The following is a 20,473-nucleotide window of genomic DNA, read 5'->3' as shown; positions in this document are numbered from 1 at the left end:
AGAAACCCACTGTTTATATAATACAATATAAATGCTGCATAAATTTTAGAAATCAATGTCCTTGAAAGTGCACAGAAACAGGGAAAACATTGTGCAACCTCGTGCTTTGCCAGTGAGAATCATAGAATAAAACAATGTACTAGTGGCTCTTGCACCCACCACATATAATATACACATATCTTTTCACTAGCAATATGTAGCACCAATAGTGCCCTTCCAAAACCTTCACTGTTCTTATGAATTATCATCAGCTAGTTAAAGATCTTCTTCTATTCCTTTTTTTTTTTGGGACAAGCCAGTTAAAAACCAGGACTTGACATTTCCACATATGGCTGCATTTATGAAAAATATGATCTATCCCATTTCCATACAAGAGATGCACATGGATAAGTCTTTTCATACATTACGCATATATATTGCAATATGCATGTGGAACACATATCACTTACTCTGCATGTTTACATTTATGTCCAATTAATAAATTCTAGTGGTTTGTACAATAGCAATAACAACACCAATAGTAATGTCTAGTGATGAATGCTTACCTCTCCTAGTGGAAGAGGAAGGACTCCAACCTGAGAAACTCAATTATTTTCCATAAAAATGATCTGGATACACTAACAAGATTTGATCAACAGATGTTATAATACGTAATGAGTCACTGACGGATGGCTTGCCTGCCCCTTAATGTACATAAAACATCAATAGTTCAAATACATAATCTATTCCCAAAATATTGTAATATGGAAATAAGAATTATCTTCATTGAGATAAATGATAATTAATTAGCATTTTACAGCATTATCCAACTTTCACAGGCAATAGGTAGCACACCATACAAAGATGTGGGAGAGAAGGGGTTTAGAATAACAAGTTTCAGCTAGTACTATACTACAAGACTAGTTTACATATCCATACATAGGAAAATGATATTAAATATTATAGATCTAATCAAGGTTGAAAGAGCTTATCTCCACATTTACACTTCCATGAAAGAAGATAGTAGCCATCACCATCATCATCATCATGACGAGGCAGTGCTTTATGAGGGAAACTTTTCTTTTGATGAGAAGGAACTACTAAAGTGGCCATGCAAGGTCTGCAACTGAAGCACTTGTTTACGCAACCTGGAGGCTTTGAACCTAACACCATTTTTCTTTGCTGCAGATTGATCTCACTGTTTCTTGAAAATGGCAAGCCTTGAGCATCTAAAGAAGAACACCAGATATAATAATTGCAAACAACATGAAAATGGAAAGTGATCAACTATCAAAATTCTACATAGACAGTTTGGAATTCACAGGGTCTTAATGAAGGGCGGACGCGAAAGTTATATATTAGAATAAGATAAGAGAAACCCACTTGATGAGGATGCATTTAAATGTCAAAAGGAACATGAAACCTTACTGGAAAATGTTTTCCTGAAATGGGCTGGTTTTATTATTTTTACCTGAATTTAGTAGTGGAATTGTGAGACAGAAGATGAAAGCCAAAATTACTGTAACTTTCAGTTTCAGCCCAAATGGGTAAGTTCTTGATGGAGCCATCAAATCCAAGCAAACAGGCACAGCACTTAAATAACAATAGTGAAACTTCTGATGTATGTCCAGAAAGTGATGTTGTTGGAAGAGAAGAACAGGAAAAGGTTTTATTTTCTTGAAAGAGAGAGAGAATTGGTAGGTAAAGAGAAAGAATTGGTTAAATCAGTGTGTGTATATATATATATTAATAAGTTTGTTGTCCTTAGAAGGGACATGTCTGTGGACTGTGGTGTTAATCGCTTGTTCACCAATTAAAGAAATTTAGAGTTTTGAGACTGTTTGTAGAAATGAATACAATAAAATTTTGTTTCTCCATTTTGGAAACTGTGGCACTGACTTTCGGTTTTGAAGTGAATGGATACTGAAGTGACTATTGGATCATCTTCCTATTGATGACTTGACTGTATTTATGATGATACGATACTTTCCTGGAAGGAAACCAAACCATTAACCAATGCTTTTCTTGCTTCTCGCAGACTTCCTTAATGATTTGTGGCTTTTACATTCTGTGGGATAATATTATATTGCTATTTGATCATTCCTTCTTCTGTTCTGTTAGTGGCTTTTTGTAGTTTGCATATTGGATGAAATATGAAGAAATAGGATTTGTTCAAATATAACATACATATATATTTAACATTATTTTTCTCATTTACATGACATATCATATGAATCTAAAGCTTTTATTTTTATTTTTAGAGAATTAATCATTTTAATTGTTTTTTACTATTTTATATATTTAACACCTTAATTATGATATACAATTATTTCACTTTCCTCCATCTTTTTGAATTCTTTTTCATAACTTTTACTTTAGATAATTTTTTTAAATATTTATTGAAACATAAAATAATTTAATTATAAATCTTAATTATCTTATAATCTTTTTCTTCAAATTATTTTTCATAATTTTAATTTTTGGTTAATTTTTTAAAAAAATTTATTTTCATAATGTAATAATTATTTTATTAATTAAAAATTATTTTTTATTTTTACTCGTCACATTTATACCTTTTGTCTCTTTTTTCATTCTATCTTATATATATTTAATTGAGATTGTTTTAACAGAGTTTAGTTCCAAATAAAAAGACTGTGTTAATAGAATTAACATGTATATTAATAAATAAAATATTTTTAATATATTTATTAAAAAATAATTTATAAATTAGATTTTTTTATGCAATTTAACAAATATATGTTTATCTATGTATATATATATGAGAGGATTATTTAATGTATTATTTTTCTCTATCCTACATGGCATGTCATATGATTTTTAAACTATTTTCTTTTAACCTTTAGAGAATTAATCTATTCTAACATATTTTTCTACTATTTTAAAGAGTATTATGTTACACTTCCAACATCTTAATTAAGATATTTAATTATTTCATATTCCTATACCCTTTGGATTTTTATTTATAACTTTCACTTTAAATACTTTCATTTTCTAATATTGTATTACAATATACAACACATAAATTATAAATTTTAAGTATGTAATAGTCCTTTTTTCTCAAAATTCTTCTTTATAATTTTAATTTTTTTATTAGATTTTTAAGACTTTCTATTCTCATAGTTGAATAATTACTTTATCAATAAAAAACTATTTTTAAAATTATAATATTTATATTTATTTATACCTTTCATCCCTCATTATATCTTATCTTAAATTTATCCCAACGAGATTATGTTGATATGGTTTAATTTTAAGTAAATAATTTAGTTTAAAAATAAGTTTTTAGGTTAAATTTCTTATATTTAGTAAATTAAAAAAATAATATAAAATATTTTTATTTTTTATATATAAATAAGAAAAACATTACTGAATTATATACTTAAAATATATAAAATTCTAAATTAACAAAAAGAGAATAAAAATGAATGAAATAATCTAATATTAAATCAAGTTATAATATAATAATTTAATTTGATTCGATTTATATTATTCTAATATTTAATTTATTTAATTTCATAAAAATGTTGTGAATATACAAAAAGAAAATTAAAGAGTTCAAACTATATAAAAATTATATAAGAGAAAAGAATAAACTTTTCTTAATGAATAAATTTATAATCATCAAAATTAATAAGTACTTAAGAATTTAAAAAATATATAGCATTTTTATATATCTAATAAACGATTCAATATAATACATATATAATTAGTTATATAGTCAAGTTTTTTTTAGTATTTTTACTAAATCTTTGTGGTATGGTATTATTCAATTTTAATATTAATGATTTTATAATTTTTATTGAGATTAAAATTAAATCGCCCATAGGGCAGGCAATTATCTAGTGATTGATGAATATGGTGTCACTAAGAATTTAATGCTTTTGTAAATTAAATCCATATATATATATATATATATATATATATATATATATATAGTGATTTTATATAATGTTTAGTTGAAACACATAAAATTTATGAAATTTAAAATTTATATGCTTTAAATTGAGTGAAAAATAATTTAGTATTCTATATAATCAAATTTATGCTTAATTGATTATAGTTTAACTAAATTTTAACAAAATACATAGAATTTTTAAATAAGTTCTAAATTAGCAAGTCAATATATTTTATAACACTAAAATATTTTTTGTGACTTTTTTATTTTCTCTCTCGTGTATTTTTATCAAATGAAGTGAATTCTTTTATAAATTTCAACCAAATCTTGCATTAATTTTAATTTAGTACTTAGCAATTTGATTTGTACTAGTACAATTAGTTGATTGAATTTTTCGTTTTAATTTTACCTGCTCAAATTATGTGATAATCTCCATGTACCCTTTTCTTTGATTTGAATCAAAATTCAAATTAAAACCGAGAAGTATTTTCTTGTGACTATCTTATTAATTTGTTTAGTTTAAATAATCATATTAATTTAAGGATCGATATTTTTGTACAAAATGAATGTATTTGTACAATGATTGAAAATTAATAGAAGGACTGAGTGTTCCATTAGTAAAAGTAACTCACCCTGCCGTATCAAGTTCACTTTGGAAAGAATGCTAGTCTAAACCATCATTCCTTGGGCGGAAAACACACAACTTCTTCTTGTCATTTTAGGCACAAACTAACAAAGGGAGAAAATAGAAGTCCTTATTCTTCCATTTTCTTTTTAAAGGGTATGGAAAGCCCTATTCAGGTGTTCTGTTCAGGGCTACAAATTGCCTTTATCGTACTATAAACTTGTCAATTTGCATTGCTCAAAACAGGGAGCTAACAGTTAGTTATAAGCTTTTTATTTTTAACCTTTTCCTTCTTCTCCTCATGTGCCTAGCTTTACACAAAACTTGCCCACTTGGCATCCACTTAATATATATCATTAACTGTGTCTAATTACATCAATAGGATTAATATACATATATGTTTAGAACACTAATTTTGATCTAAAACTAAGAAAAAAGATGTAATGCAGCAAAAGAAAACTTTGCATAGTTGGAAAATCTCCTACATTATAGGTCAATTTCTCTAACTTCAAATGAGCTCGTGGACTTATCATAATTAGAACATCTTTTATTTATTTATGTACTTTTTTTCTACGATTTGATATAAATAAAAGAAAAGAGATTTAAACTTGATATTTTATTTAATCACCATGAATATAATATGGTGACAATGGACATTTGCTTTTCGAGTTGTGACTTACTTTATTTTTTTCTTAAAATTAAAATTGAAAAAATTCATTTATCTATTATCAAATTAAATTTGTAAATATTTTTAATTTCACATTTAAATTTAAATTTAAATTTGCTATAAGGTAATTCTTAATTAAATTTTTTTATTTTTTTTAAATTGCTTCTATAAATCTACTTTTAAAAAAAAAAGATCAAGTTAGTGTTTATGGTAAAATATTGAAATCCTTGAGAGAATAACCCGAAGCTAAAACAAAAGAATATTTAAGTGTAGGCTGTTATTTTTCAAAATAAATTAATATATGTAATTTAGTTATTAGTAAAACTAGATATATTTTCATAATATTATTAGTTTTTTTGCTCATATAGCACCATCCATTACATTTTATTTACTGATATTTGTGATGATATAGCGCATTTACTGTATATGTAATTGGTAGATCTGGCAAACGTCGAGAGACTATCAAAGAGAATGTTAAATAACTCTTGATTACTCGAATCTGCAAAATAAAAAAGAAATAGTCAAAATAGATACTAGCTTTCGAAGATTCAACTCCAATGTCTAAATTAAAATATAGTAAAAAAGTTATATAATTTATCTAAATCGGAGAATGAAAAAAAAATTATGCCTTTCATAAATTAGAACTTCTTCCATTAGTGAAATTTTCATATTGTGTTTTTATAATATTGGATTTGGCTTTGAAGTAGAGATTTTATTTTTAATGAGAGAGACTTAAAGGTCATCATTCACCGTAATAGATTTTGCGAGAGAAAAATCTTACCCGTTAACTATTCAAAAGGTTAATAGTAATCTTTTAGATTGTAATTGTAAAATAATTTTACTAGTATTTGATTAGTGATATTTTCTTTTTCTTTCAAATAAATACCATATTAAAAAAGTAATGATATTAGAGTACTAAATCATATAAATTAATATATTAAAATATTACATAATTTAAATTTAAAAAATCAAATTATGAATAAATTATATATATATATATATATATATATATATATATATATATATATTTGATATTTGCCAAGAAATATTCAACCTATTACATTTCCAATGAAGCTCTTGTTTTCTTCTTGGTTAATCCCAAGAAAAATGAATTCGGATGTATATAATAACATGAAAATTATTCTTTATTAAGAAAATAAGAAAGCCTTGTTTGGAATACCTTGATTATTTCTCATTCATCTCATCTTTCTGGTGTAATTCTTTCTCTCCTTTCTCCTCCTCCCTCTTCTGTGAAAGTGTGTTTCTTTTTTTTCCTTTTTAGATATAAATTCAGAGTACTAGAGTTTCTTTTAACGAAAATTAAGACCAACAACCAATGATTTTCATCATATTTTCAACTTTTTATTTTTTATATATAAAACTTTTATTCATGTTTAAAATAATACACATTTGTAAAGATATAATCAATAAAAAGGATATTTTTAAGAAATTTAAAAATATTCAAACACAAAATTGATTTCACTAGAAATGAATTTTATATTTATTATACAATATATATTAAATACAAAAACTTATTTATTATGAGTTTAATTATAAATAAAATGAATTGTATATTGATTAAATCAAACAAAAACGTCTGATAAACTTGCATTAAGAAAAGCTCAAAATTTACCAAGTTTGGACTTTGAATAAATTATCTTGTAATTGATATTTAATTATAATGAAAATCTTGTTAACATCATTTGAATTAGTCATAACTTTGTATTCGAGTTAATTATTGCTTTATTATATGACATGTTATATTTTTAATATTTATTTTGTACATGTAATAATAGAAGATTTTTATGACTCACTGATTCCGGTGGAGCCTGGTGGGAGGAATCTACCGACGGTTATGATTTGTTAGGGCATAATTCCTTGGTAATCAAATCCGACGCTAAACAGAGCATGTGAAAACAAGAGCACGGCTGATGATAAGGCCTCGCCTAACAGTACCAGTGCGTACCTCAAAACTGTTCAAATCATGAGAGTCACGTCATTGCATGACTGACATGTGTCAGTCTGATAGTGGGTCGTTTCAGATTCTCTTCCATCCATCTCTTTCTTCTTTTATTCATCTATCCACTTTTTTCTTCCTCATATATTTTCAACTATAGTTTTTAATTAAATCTTATATTAATTTTTATAAAATAAAAAAATCTGTTTTCAAATAAATATATTTTAAGAATATGAAATTTTTTTAATATATTTTTTGAATATGAAATTTAAGTTGATTTTGTTAACTTATTAATAAATTAATTTTTAATTAAATAAATATTTTAGATATTCGTAAGCTTAACGATATTAAAATTTAAAATATTTACAAATTTGATCTATCTTTTAAAATTTTAAGTTAATTTTATAATTTTTTTAAAATTATTAATAAATTAATTTTTCTAACTAAATAAAAATTTCAAAATGTTTTTGGAGTCTAATGATATTAAATATTAATATATTTGTAACTTTTTGTAAATTTAGTTTATTTTTTAAATTTTCTATTTAAATAACTCGGTTTGGCTAATTAATTATAGTTATGACTATATTAAAATCTCAGTCAAAATTAAAAATTATCCTCTTAAAATAAGGAAAGAAATAAATTTAATATTTTTTATTTATAAATTTTATTTGTATTTACTTTCTTATTCATCTATAATCTCACATTAGTAATCCGTATGTGATTTGTAAATATTTATAACAGTATAAGTTGTGGATGATAAATAATAACATGTCGTTTACCACGTCATCATATTTTGACTAATATCTTAATTTAGCTATAATTGTAATTAATTAATCAAATCAAATCATTTAATAAAAATTAAAAAAATTAACCAAATTTACAATAGGATATAAAGATTTGATTCTTTAGAATTATTAGGCCTACTTTTAATTATATTTTAACTCTTATATTAATAAAAGATTAATTCTCTAACTATATAAGTATAATTTATAGTTCTTTAATTATATAAGAATTTCTAATCCTAAAAATAGTATTTTCGCAATATTAATTCCATACATAACTAACAAATTAATTAGTAAAGATTTTAAAATAATGCTTAGGTCTCTTGCATTTGATAAAATTTTGAGATAATAAAATTTTTTTAAAAGTAAAACATAATTAAATAATGATAAATAATTTCATTATATTCTTTATAAAATTATTTTATATTATATATATAATTAAAGATAATATAAACCATTAGTTTTACTAAGAAATTGATTTCTAGATTAAACAAATTTTTTATAGGATGTCAGCCAAACAGAACTCGAAAGATTTTCTTTTCTCTTTTTATACTAATATTGTCTGGATACCCCATATATGTTTTTTTTTTTTTTTTTTTTTTTTTTTGAGAAAGACCCAATGCTTATTCAATGTAAGAAGAATAGCCAAAAAAACATGCATAAAGTTGTATTATAGCAGAAAATAAAGTAATATAACCCACTTATAGTTGCTTGACTGCTATCGTAAAACATATTAGATAAACTTTCATAAATGATTAATACAAATCTATTAACTTTATTTTATAAATCATTTGTAAATATATAATTATCCATTATATATTTTTTAAATTTAATTTCTGGATATAGATTATATTTTGAAACAACTTATGGGAATATAACAAAATCAAGAGTACATGAACTGTGGGTTCCAACAGAGAAAAGCCTTATACAAATAAAAGAATTGTTGCTTACCCAAAAAAAAAAATAAAAAAATCTCAGTTAATATTTTAATTTGGACTCCATATACAAGTGCATATGCCGAGACTAGCAAGTCCTATCCATTGTGAAAAGATGATTTGCTTTATAATTGTATCATGGGACCCTTTTCTTTTTCCTGAAATTCTTTGTATAATCAGCAGAATAATAACACTGCATAAGCACATATTTATTTCATTCAACCAGGATCGTACAGAAAACATCACAACGAAACAAACAAGCATTTGATTAAGAAAAGAAGAAGAAGAAGGAAAAAAAAAAAAAAACCATCAGTGGATTTGAACCTCCTTCACATCCTTTTTAGGCTGTTCAGTTCTTGGAATGGTAATATGAAGAACACCATTCTTCAACTCAGCCTTAATTTCATCAGCTTTAGCATCATCAGGAAGCAGAACACTTGTGTTATAGTATCCATAGCTCCTCATTGACCAGTGCTCATCATCTGATCCTTCTTCTTCTTCCTCTTCCTTGTGCTCTCCTTTTATTGTTAAAACCCCATCATCAACGGTGATCTTCAGGTCCTCTTTTGTTACTCCTGGCACCTCGTATCGCAGCTTGTAGCATTCCTCTTTCTCTTTCAATCTTCTCATCAGGTTTGATGGTGACAAATTCAGGTTTTCAAATAGCCTGTTGATGTTTTCAGTTGCTTGCAAGAGGGCATTTCCTAGCCCTGAAGGGAAGAACTCTTTGTAACAATATAACCGAGTTAATTCATCAGAACATTTTCAAAATTCTATATCTAAACACACAAAAACTGGTACTTTAACTATAAACAAACCTACTAAATCTGAATATTAACATAGACATATAAGATGAACATATTAAAATAGAATATTATTCAAATTTAGTTAAATTTGGCATGAGTATGTGATGTTGCATCTTTAAAGTAATTGTTGTTAACGTGGGAGGAGTAATTACCATAGAGTTGTGGAACAAATTCTCCACCGTTCCTCCTCCAAAGACCTCTCTTCCCTTTCTTCTTAGAAAACAGCTTAGACTTCTTGTTATCACGTTCACTTACAGCAACTTCTTTCCCGTCTGATGCCTCACCAGAAGCTGTTGCCATAAACCTCTTCAACAATTCTCGATTCCATCTTTGGCTTTGCACACCATCACCGACACTCCTTTCAATAACACCATGACCCACCAAAGAAGAAGCAGAGGAGCTAACCCTTTGTGATAAACTCCTCAAAGCCAAACGTGCGAAAGCCATTCTTGAACTTGGTTTTATTACTTGAAAGACAACGTCAAGAAACTCCAAGAAAATGAAAGGAAAGATAGGTATGATCGTATATGTTTTCTGTTTGATGTTTTAGATGGTGATGCGAGTCGGCTTTGAAGTTTTAAAGAGACAAGTGAGCTTTGTATGTGATTTGGATCAGGACAGTTGCTGAAGGGTCTAAGTGTTTCTAGTAGGTGGTGGCATATAAACAAAAGGACTTTGCAAGTAAGCACTAGAAGATGTTTCTTGGCCTTTCTACTCAAAGACAATTCACGTTTAATGTTACGTTTTTTCTTTTTTATTTTTAAAAAAGTTAATTAATTTGGCAAGGTTTTCCAGAGGAGAATGAATCCGATGCACGTCTTTCACTTTTTCCTTTGTTACTTATTTGCTAGAGGTTTCTTTTAATGTGTGTTTATACTGCTTTAGTACTGCATGTTCTAATCCATAATTATTGATCATTTTTTATCTAGATTTTTAATTTAAAACATTAATATTACAAAAAGTAATTATAACTAGCTATTATCTTATTTTACTAAACACTTAATATTATTATTTATTTTATAATTTAATAATTATAAAAAATAATGACAAAATATAATAATTAACTAAATTTTTTATTATATTTAACTCATTTTATTTTAATAAATATTAATAAATTATTTTATTTGATTAATATTAATATTATAATACTTTAATGTTATTTTTTTAATATTTAATACCCTAATAAATTATTATGTAACCACATCAAAGTAATATATATCTTTAACTCTACATTATATGACTTTATAGAATATTACCAAATAAAATATCATAAAAAAGATTTTAGCTTATTTTATATATATATAGATTAGGCTTAATTATCAGAAATTGATTAGGGTATTATAATGCAAATATAGAATTCCTCGATTTTCTATTCCAACACAACTTCATGAATGAAATTAGTCCCCTTTTTTCTTCTAGTTTTATTTTTTTGAACTAAAGGTGTTAAACTATTAACCCGCAGCTGAGTGCAAATCAATGGACTTCATTTCTCACTCCCAACAGCTGAAGGCGTTCATTCCCTTCTAGTTAAAGCCTCTACTATACACAAATCATTTCTATAACCATTTGAAAAGAGGAAAAAACAGACACCTTAATCTGCAGGCTACCGGGCACTTGTTACACTGAGTTATGCTGTTCATCCAAAAATAAGAAAAACGAACAATCTACTACAAGAAGAGGCTGTGCTTGGCAAACTAGCAATTAATGGAGTGCGGAAGGAAATTGATGAAATATGCAAGAAGTACTGCCATAAAAAAATCATTGGCAGCCAATGTTTTTTATTGGTTTTAATGCAATACGAAGGCATGTCTAAAAATGGCCCTTTAGAAGGAAAAGAAAAGCCGAGGTGCGCATATGACAAATAATGTTGCAGTTAGCACACACCACGGTTTGCTCAACAGCATCTTAATCTGACATTAATTGATAGGGATTTCAATTTTAAAACCACCCTTAAATTTCTTGTAATTGTATAAGCTCAATCATACATACCCTCCTGCTCCCAAATGTCCACAAGAAAATCTACCATTTCCTGTCATTTAAGATCGGTGAACAATGAGCGATGAACTACAGTTCAAGAAATTTAGGCAGTGTGAGAAAGAGTGCGAGAGAGTTACAGAGAGAGGAATAGGCCGAGGGAAAGGTTTGTTGCTCCCTAGCAAACTTTCATATGTCGCATTCCAACTGCAGCAAAGCCAGAAGTTTTTAACCATGCAGAGACAATCAGTGCTGACAAGATAACCAAAAACGATTTCATGAATGATCAATATGCTCATCTTTACGATGACCAGGTATATGTTCCAGGGACTATTTCCCCCATACCTAGATGCAAAGTGCTAGAAATTTGGATACCCAGTTTTAACAGAAGTTAACAGTAGGCATTTCAACGACCTGAAAAACCTTGCAATGGAACATTAACACTCAATTTTTCAAAAATTAAATTCCAAGTAATGAGCACTAAACAAGAATAACAATAGGAAAATGCAAGTGATAAATCCTTCTAATTCATATCTATGCTCAATTAGGGTCAGGAGAACAAGAGAACAAATACAATCACTTAGTCCACAAGAATTTGAAGCGTTCAACTAGTCTTTGCCATGTAGATGGTTTTTATATTAAAGACAGGAAATATAAAAAGGCCAGAAAGAAGGTCATTCAAAACAGTCAATGTCTATGCGAAACAGTCAATCTCATGCATTTCGGAATTGTCTAATTTATAAAAAGTAATAATTTGGACACTCTTGTGAAGCACAATAGAAAAAGTACAACTCACTTGAAAGCAAAAACTTTTAATAAGCAATATTGAAATGGCTCTATAGCTCATTCTAGAATATAACAGTTTTGGCTGACAGTTGATGCTGTGTTCAAAATAAATTGCATATATGGCAAATCAAGCTTGGGTATCCAGTGGACACTACATGAATATAGTATACCTTTACTTGCAAGAAATATACATGGGTGTCGTAACTTAAAGATGCACAATATTTATCAGTATATTAATATGATTGACATAGAAATCTTTAAAGCAACTCACTTTAATTTGGGTTCTCGAGACTGACGTGCACGATTCAAAGATTTCTTATCTCCTACCCAACGCTGCCTCGTCTGGTTCCAGACAATAAGACCTGCAATCAAGAGTTTGTTTAGATCATATTGGCATAAGCAAAATCACAGGGGTGCACACAGATGGGAGGAGTGAACATAAGCACTGGGGGTGTAACATGGTGGATTGACAGATACCAGTTTTTCCACTGTAAGTCTTACCACCCTCTGAAACATATATTGGCATTAAGCCATAAAACATCGCCCCCAAAGTTTGATGTCTGTCAAATATATGGAGATTGTAGCACAACAAAATTGCATATAAGATGCAAAGAAACTTACCATGATTTACAAATTGAGAAGGTGCACTACCACTACTAGAGCTGCCGTGCAGATCAAGGGTCTGGTTTACTGTGCTGATGGATGACATGCTTCCCTGTGACTGAACGGCACTATTATCCATATCACAAGTGCTGGTTGTCCAAAAATCCTCTGAAATGCTAGGTTTTTTCACTGTTTGACCTTGAATATTTGACCCCTTTGACTGTTCATCTATTAATGTTAGTCTGGGCTTCTTGCAGCTTCCAAGACAGCCACTGCTCTGTTGCAAATCATACACAATCAAATAACTGATGAATACTAGCCACCATGAAGCATAGATGTGGCCTGATGATACAGATGCAGCTAAATAATAGTTAATCATAGTTAATACTGAATGTGAAGAGGAAAATAAATCATGAAGCTAGAGCAGAACAAGCATCTCCAAATCAATAAATAGAAATGAGAACACCGTGTTCATATTCCTGGAAAGTTATAGTGCTGAAATTTATAATGAGTTAAAACATACTGGACACTTTAGTAAATTATCTTTATTCACTAGAGAAGAAGAAGAAAGGGAGAATACTATAAACATGCAAGAAACCCCAAAAAACTAATGAGGAAGGTGCTGAAACTTATTAAGCTAGACATACTTATATGAATTAGTTTATTAAAAGAGAGTTCTAAATGTGTAATCTCAAAAGAAAATGGCTAGCAGAACTCGAGTGAAGAAGGTTATAGGAGAAAAAGGATCAAGACCACAATGGATCTATGAGAAGATCATGTAGTTACAACGGAATGGAAGTCAATAGATCTCAATTAATGCAAATAGGAATTATGGCTACACAAAGCCCCTCTAACAATTGTAGAAAAGGAGAGTCTAATAAGAAGTAATTTAGATGCAAGAAACAAGACAGAGAAAAAAAGGTTATGAAAAGAACGATGAATTGAAAAAACGCTAAACTATGTTTTTAGATAACTCAACTATGCTCTCAAGTTTTATAATATAAAGAGACATTTTTCTCATAAAACTTCAGAAACACCAAGCAAATTTAACACATACTTCATAATTGATGGTAATTATATCTAAGAGTAGTAAATTACTGATGATGCCATATGAATCTATATGTACCGAGATTGCAGTGAGTTGGAATATTGACATGGCTACACCATAAAAAATTATCAGAAAATGCTTTCCATAAGCACAAATTCAGAATGATTTACCATCTCCACCACATTTTCAACATTATTAGGAAATGCTTTTTACAAGCACCTATTTCTTACATTGATCTTATACTGTCAATTTGCAGAATCTGTATATGAGACACTACATTTGGCTAAGATTGCAAAGTTAGATGGTTCACCTACCATAATTGGTGGAAGATTCATTAGATAGAGTAGTTCTACCACCTTAGCTATAGTCTAAGCCATTTAAAGCACAAAACATCAACTGTGGGAAGTGGACAGTACCGCCACCACATGACAATAGCTAATTACTGATATAACTCACAGTCAGCTGGGACAGTATATTATCATGTATGCAACACTGATTGAAGAGGCACATTGCTGCCTAGAGGAAGGCAAAAATTCAAGACTATGGCTGGAGCTGCAACAAGTGAGTCACTTGGCAATGCCTGCAGGACACCTAACAACCTTTCACCGACAGCCAGTGTAATCTCTTAAAAGTGTTGCTTGTCTATCTTGGTACCAAAGTGCTCCAGCACATGAAGCACACTAAAGCGGCAAAGGCCAACTGGTTAAATGTATAAAACAAAGCAGTGTTGTCGGCTATAAATTACAATAACCTGATGATTGGATAATCCACTTTGCAGCACTTTCAAAGTAACTATTCAAATCAACTAATAAAGGCCTAAATTCCCCATTTTCTGAAGTCAGGCCAAAGACTTTTAGCCAGATTGTACTCGTGCAGAAACCAAACATGTGTTTCATTTTGCACCAAAAGGTTTTCATGAAGATTGCACCAAAATTTATCGACAAATATCCCTGTTAATATGAACCTATAAATCAAGTTTAATATTAATTGAGCAAGTGTATTACAACTGTGAACAAATGCAAAAGGTGATTAAATTGAAAGTTCTCATCAAGCAATCAAATCTAGAATAGGAAAAGAATAATAGCTTTGAATGAGAACATTGAAGTTCTTAATAGGGGATGATTGTGTTGAATAATTCCTGCTAATAGATAAATCCCTTTTTGTGATTCTTCTGTGTGCTCAAGACATTCAAAATATCACAATGATATCAGTCAAGTGCTAACATATGCCTGCAGCCCACATAGACCAAATACATAAATGTTCAAAGATTATCCAATTAACAGAATCATGCAAATAAGACCTGTATCATAACATGGATTCTTATCAATCTACTTTCCCTTTATTTCAAGGATTTCACCACCACACCTGAAAACAGATCTGTTAAAAAACTTCCAGGCTTAACTCATGATGCGTCACCTCAGTTTCAATGCCCTAATACTATTGAAACTCCATTTGGTGCTATCCCACAAAATAAAACCGCAGTTCTTAAGACATAAAGTATGATATTGTAACTTGACAATCTGCTAAGACTTGAACTAATATCTTTAAGTTTCCAAATTATACCAACAGAAATATAACTCCTAAGAAAATTAAGAAGTCAAATTACTGAGCTAAGCTTACTTCACCCATACCTTAAGACTATAAGGATAAATAAAAATCCCAATTCCTAATCTTTGCAACAGTTCTGTAAACAAAGCAAATACGACTTCAGTTTTGTGGGCAACAAACAAAGTAAATTAGTTCAGTCATTTAAACCCCAAGAAAAACCCAAGCATAATAGACTTCAATTGACACATTAAATACCTTAAAAATGAAGACCGAGAAGCAAAAATCTCAGTATAAGTGTAAATCCAAGAAGAAGATTAGAAGAAGCAGAAAACTTACCCCATGCATGTAGTACAAGAACAAAGCCAACAACTTTTATCAGATCTTGCAGTATGTGATTTACAGGGAAAGCAAATTAAGTGGGAATCAAATTCCACGAAATAAAGACTAGACAGCCTTTTGAACAAGACACTGAGGAGAATAAAAAAAAATCAAAATTGGAAACGAAAACTAAAATATTGACACGGAGAGAGAGATATTAGATAAATAATATATATATACGGAGAGAGAGATATTAGATAAATAATATAATATATATATATATATATATATATATATATGTATATATATGTATGTGTGTATAGATATACTAATAGAGAAGTCAATCGAAACCCAAAAAAAGATTTCCTCTTTTCCCTTTTACTGTGTCTTGATTTTAAAACAAATTCCGTACTATTTCAAGATACATTTATTAATAATAACAAATTAAAACAAATTTATAGAAAAGTTCATGCATTTATTTGAAAATGGATATGTGTTTCAATAAAATTCAATTATTTTAATCCAATAATAAGAAAAAACCGTGCAAAAGGAGAAAGATGTAACTGTCTGTTAAAAGAGAAAAAGAAAAAACAATACAATGTTTTTAAAAAGGATTTTCTCGCTGATTAAACCGAAAGAGATAGTGTGAAGTTGTTAACATACTTCTAAAAAGTTAAATATATATACTCCATGGCTATTTTCTTTAAGCGGTGGGTGGATGAGGTTGAATTTGATTGCACGCTTTGTTGGAGTCTTCGGAAACAGGGTAATGAAATTTTGCGGCGAAATGTTACTTCTTTTCTTTTGATCAATGCCTCAAGCCAAACCCCAAGCATTCTACTGTTTGTTTGATATAATATTATGCAAGACTTCAGTAAAAAGCAAATTTCGCAAACTGTTGGGATGCTTTAGCGCAGGATCTTGACACCATCCTTACAGACCTTACAGGTTTTCTTCTTTGATGGATTCAGTTAAGCATAAATAGTATATTATTCAATTTGAAGTATTGATCGGATCATGAAGTCATTTATCTCGCCCATCAGGATTAGAATGAATTTTCAGAGGCTAATCTCCTAGTTTCTCTTAGTAATGTTGTCAAGACTGGGTCAAAATCAAATTTGATACCACATCCTCTTCGAAATATGATATAGAAATGGGATTCTGTCATAAGTAATTTGAAAGACGCTCACTTACTTTTCAGCTCAAAATTATAGTCTCGCATTTTGAACTCGCTGGTCTTAGAGTGTTTAACTTCTAAAAATTGCATGATTTGAGCACGACATATGACATGGACGAAAGTTACATTTGAGGGAGATGCTTTAAGAGTCATTCAAACAGTTATGAATCTAGCTTAAGCTTCTTTTTGTATTACAACTATAATAGAAGACATTACCCCTGTGAAGATTCAATTTTCTCAAATTTGCTTTCATTTTATCCTTCCTAAGACCATCAAAAATTTTATAATATGCTATCCAACTTATTCCAATTTTAAGATTTCAGATTGAATCTTTTTATATATCAATTTACATAATTTTTTTTAATTATAATTTATATATTCATAATACGTTCGCTTGGGTACTTCTTACTCCAGTTATTTCAACAGTTTCCGCTAGTTGAATTCTGTCCAGTAGACTCTCTGTTTCGCTCATTTCTTTCATCAGCTGTTTGATCGGGATACTATTATCTAAGTTCCTAAACTTGAAATGTATGACAGAGCATATGTGGCAAGCAGTTATATGGATACGGTACTTTACCTGTAGACGCTTCTTCAGCTCTCGAAAGAATTATATAGGAGTCGTCCTTGGAGGAACTTCCCGAATGACCGTACCAAAAAATTCTACCGTACTCCATGCACTTAAAAAATAAATAAATATGTATATATATATATCATATAGAATCGTAAGAAACCCAACACTAAAAAAAAATGTATATCTCAAATGTTGCATCATTCTTTGTCTTTGTTTATTATCATTATTATAATTAAAAATTAATTAATATAAATATAACAATTAATAGCTTTTGCTATTATATGTGGAGAGGGAATCAAAATTAAAAGAAAAATTAAAACTTAATAACTAATTATATAAAACTTTTGATATGATTATGAAAGAGGATTAAAAATTGGAACATATAAATAATACCCAGACAGAAGTGCGTTTGTTTTCTGGTCCATCAAGTGTGGCTGGTTAGTCAAGCTAGTTGTGCTTTGACCTCTTTTTTATGCATTAACACACATGTAGTTTTAAGGCATCGCCAACCTGCCACTTGCTTGTTTGTTGGCAGGATTTGACTTTTCCTGACATTGATATTTCTTTTTCTCTTTTCTTTGTAATACCCATAAAAAGGTTTAAATACAAAAATTAATTTAAATGTTTTTCACATAAACTTTTATTAGTCATTTTAATAAGGCGGAGACTTTGAGAAATCTCAAATTGTTCGTCACATTTTTACCCATTTAGTCAATATTTGAAAGTCTCTTGATCACTTATTTTACCAGTAAACCAGTCATATTAATCAATAAGAGCATATTTGTTTATAGATTTTTTTTTATTTTTTAAAAAAATATTACTTTCAAAGAGAATTCATAAAAAATTGTGAAATATGTTTATTTTATAAATTTTTTTATTTCTATTTGAATAATATTTTAAATATGAAAGATAGACTTAAAATAAATAAAGTATTTTTATTTGAAATTTTAAAATTATTTATATAAGAAATATTTAAAAAATTATCTTTTATTTTCATTTAAAAAAATAAGCACAAGTAAAGATAAATTTTTATTTTTTTATTTTAAAAATATTCTACAAAACTAACATAATTTTTATAAATAAACATGTCCATAGAAAATATGTTAAATTTGTTTTTAATACAATTTTAAAATTTAATTATAATCTAAAATATAAAAAATTATTTTTAATTTGTTTTTTAAAAAAATAACACAAATAAAAATAAATTTTTATTTTTAATTTTTATTTTTGTTTAAAAATTTATAAAAAAATTGATATAATTTTTTGTAAGTAAATATAGAGTGCTTGTTTATTTTGATAATTCTCTAACCAATCATATGAATAAAGAAAAATCAGAAACGGGCAAGTCTGATTAGACTTTTAATATACTATCTTTTTAAGTTAAAGGACTTCTCCACACAAATAAAATATTTCCGAAAAAAATAATATTCTTCTCATAATTTAAGATTAGTTGCCAAGATTGAGTAAGCATGTGGTCAGGTTTTGACTCTTGGCTCAGATTAATGACTTAAACCCACCAATTATACTGAATCTAATATAAAATATAAAACACATTTTGGCCTAATTTACTTTTTAAAAAGAAAAAAAGAATTATTAATCTGCTTAATTATTCTAGACTGAGCAGAAAAGAGTAAAAATATCTGACGAAGTTAGTCATTCATACATTTATTTCTTAGTAGCACCACAAAAATCATTTCAAAATATTAACAAAATTGAATAATTCATGGCTGAAATTCAACAATGGAAAAGTATGACAGCTTGACCCATTTTCCCATTTAAAAGACAAAAATCTGGACAAAGCTTTGATATTTACAAATTTACATCTCTCAATTACATTTAAAAGAACAAACTCAAGAATTTTTGGATCCAGAAATTGTACAGAGACTAAAAATCAGTATGAGCATTGTGTTCTGTGGACACGATCCCTTAAAATTCCATTGTAAAGAGCAATTCTATTTGCTGGGATTTCATTTCTGCAAATCCTGTCAAGATTTGGACATGAATTCTTTCTCTCTTCTTCTCGCCTGGAGAAGAAAGAACTCTCTTTCTCTCTCCTGTACTCTTCTCCATTCCCTTTTGTATCCTTAACATTCTCTGCAAATTTCACTCTCTTCTTCTTTTTCTTTTCCCTTTTCTTTTCCTCTGCACAGAGACCAAAAATAAAAACAAAACCAATAAGCATCAAGAAAATCATATTATCAAGAAACAAGATCATTCAAGAAAAAGAAAGTGAAATAAAGAAAAAGGGAATTAAAGCAAGCCCATGTACCTGAAGATAGGCAAGAACGTAGAGCTTGAGTAGTGGATTGATGAGAATCGAGATTCTTGGAGACTTGAGGGGAGAATAACGTTTTATCCTTGGAGAAAGCAAGAAAAAGAACAGTGCTAGAGACTACCATGGCCGTAGCTAAAACCACACCTTGAGAACCCAGCATGGTTTTCTTGATTAATTAAAGAGAAGTCGACAGCGAGAAAATAAAAAATAAAAAAAAAAAAACAGAGGAAGAGGATTTTTGAATACGGGCAGGAGCTGGTTGGGGGTTGAAGATGGAAGAAGTCATGTACAAGAAAGATGACTCTGTCTATTCTATATGTATATATAGTTGCAAGGAACACGATATTAAATTCTGATAATATGTTGGGTCAATTGCAAGCTTTTTTTATTATATTTAAGTTGGAGTTGGAAATTAGAATTCAAACTGAATACGGATTTCACCTGAAAACGACTTTGATAATATTACAGGGAAAAAAAAAATTAATAATAAAGTAGTTAAGTTTTTT

General features: G+C 28.5%; 4 protein-coding genes across 7 annotated transcripts; all 4 read right to left on the bottom strand.

Moving 5' to 3' along the window:
* Positions 1 to 713: 713 nt before the first annotated feature.
* Positions 714 to 1,668, bottom strand: LOC8282330 (EPIDERMAL PATTERNING FACTOR-like protein 5). Its single transcript, XM_002517583.4, has 2 exons — positions 1,451 to 1,668; positions 714 to 1,208 (listed from the first exon to the last, which is right to left on the bottom strand). The coding sequence occupies exons 1-2, from the start codon at positions 1,545 to 1,547 to the stop codon at positions 952 to 954; spliced, it is 354 nt and encodes a 117-aa protein (XP_002517629.2). The 5' UTR covers positions 1,548 to 1,668; the 3' UTR covers positions 714 to 951.
* Positions 1,669 to 9,046: 7,378 nt separating this feature from the next.
* Positions 9,047 to 10,568, bottom strand: LOC8282329 (26.5 kDa heat shock protein, mitochondrial). Of its 2 annotated transcripts, none has more exons than XM_015718326.3 (2): positions 9,820 to 10,568; positions 9,047 to 9,571 (listed from the first exon to the last, which is right to left on the bottom strand). In XM_015718326.3, the coding sequence occupies exons 1-2, from the start codon at positions 10,112 to 10,114 to the stop codon at positions 9,171 to 9,173; spliced, it is 696 nt and encodes a 231-aa protein (XP_015573812.1). In that variant the 5' UTR covers positions 10,115 to 10,568; the 3' UTR covers positions 9,047 to 9,170. The 2 variants fall into 2 exon arrangements, with proteins under 2 accessions (XP_015573812.1, XP_002517628.1); XM_002517582.4 differs by having other exon boundaries at positions 9,047 to 9,586; positions 9,820 to 10,507.
* Positions 10,569 to 11,400: 832 nt separating this feature from the next.
* LOC8282328 lies at positions 11,401 to 16,197 on the bottom strand. Of its 3 annotated transcripts, none has more exons than XM_048378316.1 (5): positions 15,963 to 16,197; positions 13,049 to 13,302; positions 12,699 to 12,789; positions 11,782 to 11,893; positions 11,401 to 11,696 (listed from the first exon to the last, which is right to left on the bottom strand). In XM_048378316.1, the coding sequence occupies exons 1-5, from the start codon at positions 15,965 to 15,967 to the stop codon at positions 11,643 to 11,645; spliced, it is 516 nt and encodes a 171-aa protein (XP_048234273.1). In that variant the 5' UTR covers positions 15,968 to 16,197; the 3' UTR covers positions 11,401 to 11,642. The 3 variants fall into 3 exon arrangements, with proteins under 3 accessions (XP_048234273.1, XP_015573813.1, XP_002517627.2); XM_015718327.3 differs by having other exon boundaries at positions 13,049 to 13,307; positions 15,963 to 16,158; XM_002517581.4 differs by having other exon boundaries at positions 11,782 to 11,848; positions 13,049 to 13,307; positions 15,963 to 16,155.
* A 3,228-nt stretch (positions 16,198 to 19,425) lies between these two features.
* Positions 19,426 to 20,274, bottom strand: LOC8282327. The gene is made up of 2 exons (XM_002517580.4): positions 19,962 to 20,274; positions 19,426 to 19,834 (listed from the first exon to the last, which is right to left on the bottom strand). The coding sequence occupies exons 1-2, from the start codon at positions 20,125 to 20,127 to the stop codon at positions 19,584 to 19,586; spliced, it is 417 nt and encodes a 138-aa protein (XP_002517626.1). The 5' UTR covers positions 20,128 to 20,274; the 3' UTR covers positions 19,426 to 19,583.
* Positions 20,275 to 20,473: the final 199 nt, after the last annotated feature.

Source organism: Ricinus communis, chromosome 8, assembly GCF_019578655.1.
Source record: "Ricinus communis isolate WT05 ecotype wild-type chromosome 8, ASM1957865v1, whole genome shotgun sequence".
NCBI lineage: Eukaryota > Viridiplantae > Streptophyta > Magnoliopsida > Malpighiales > Euphorbiaceae > Ricinus > Ricinus communis.
The sequence above is the reverse complement of the archived record's forward strand: the minus strand, read 5'-3'. Positions and strand labels throughout refer to the sequence as shown.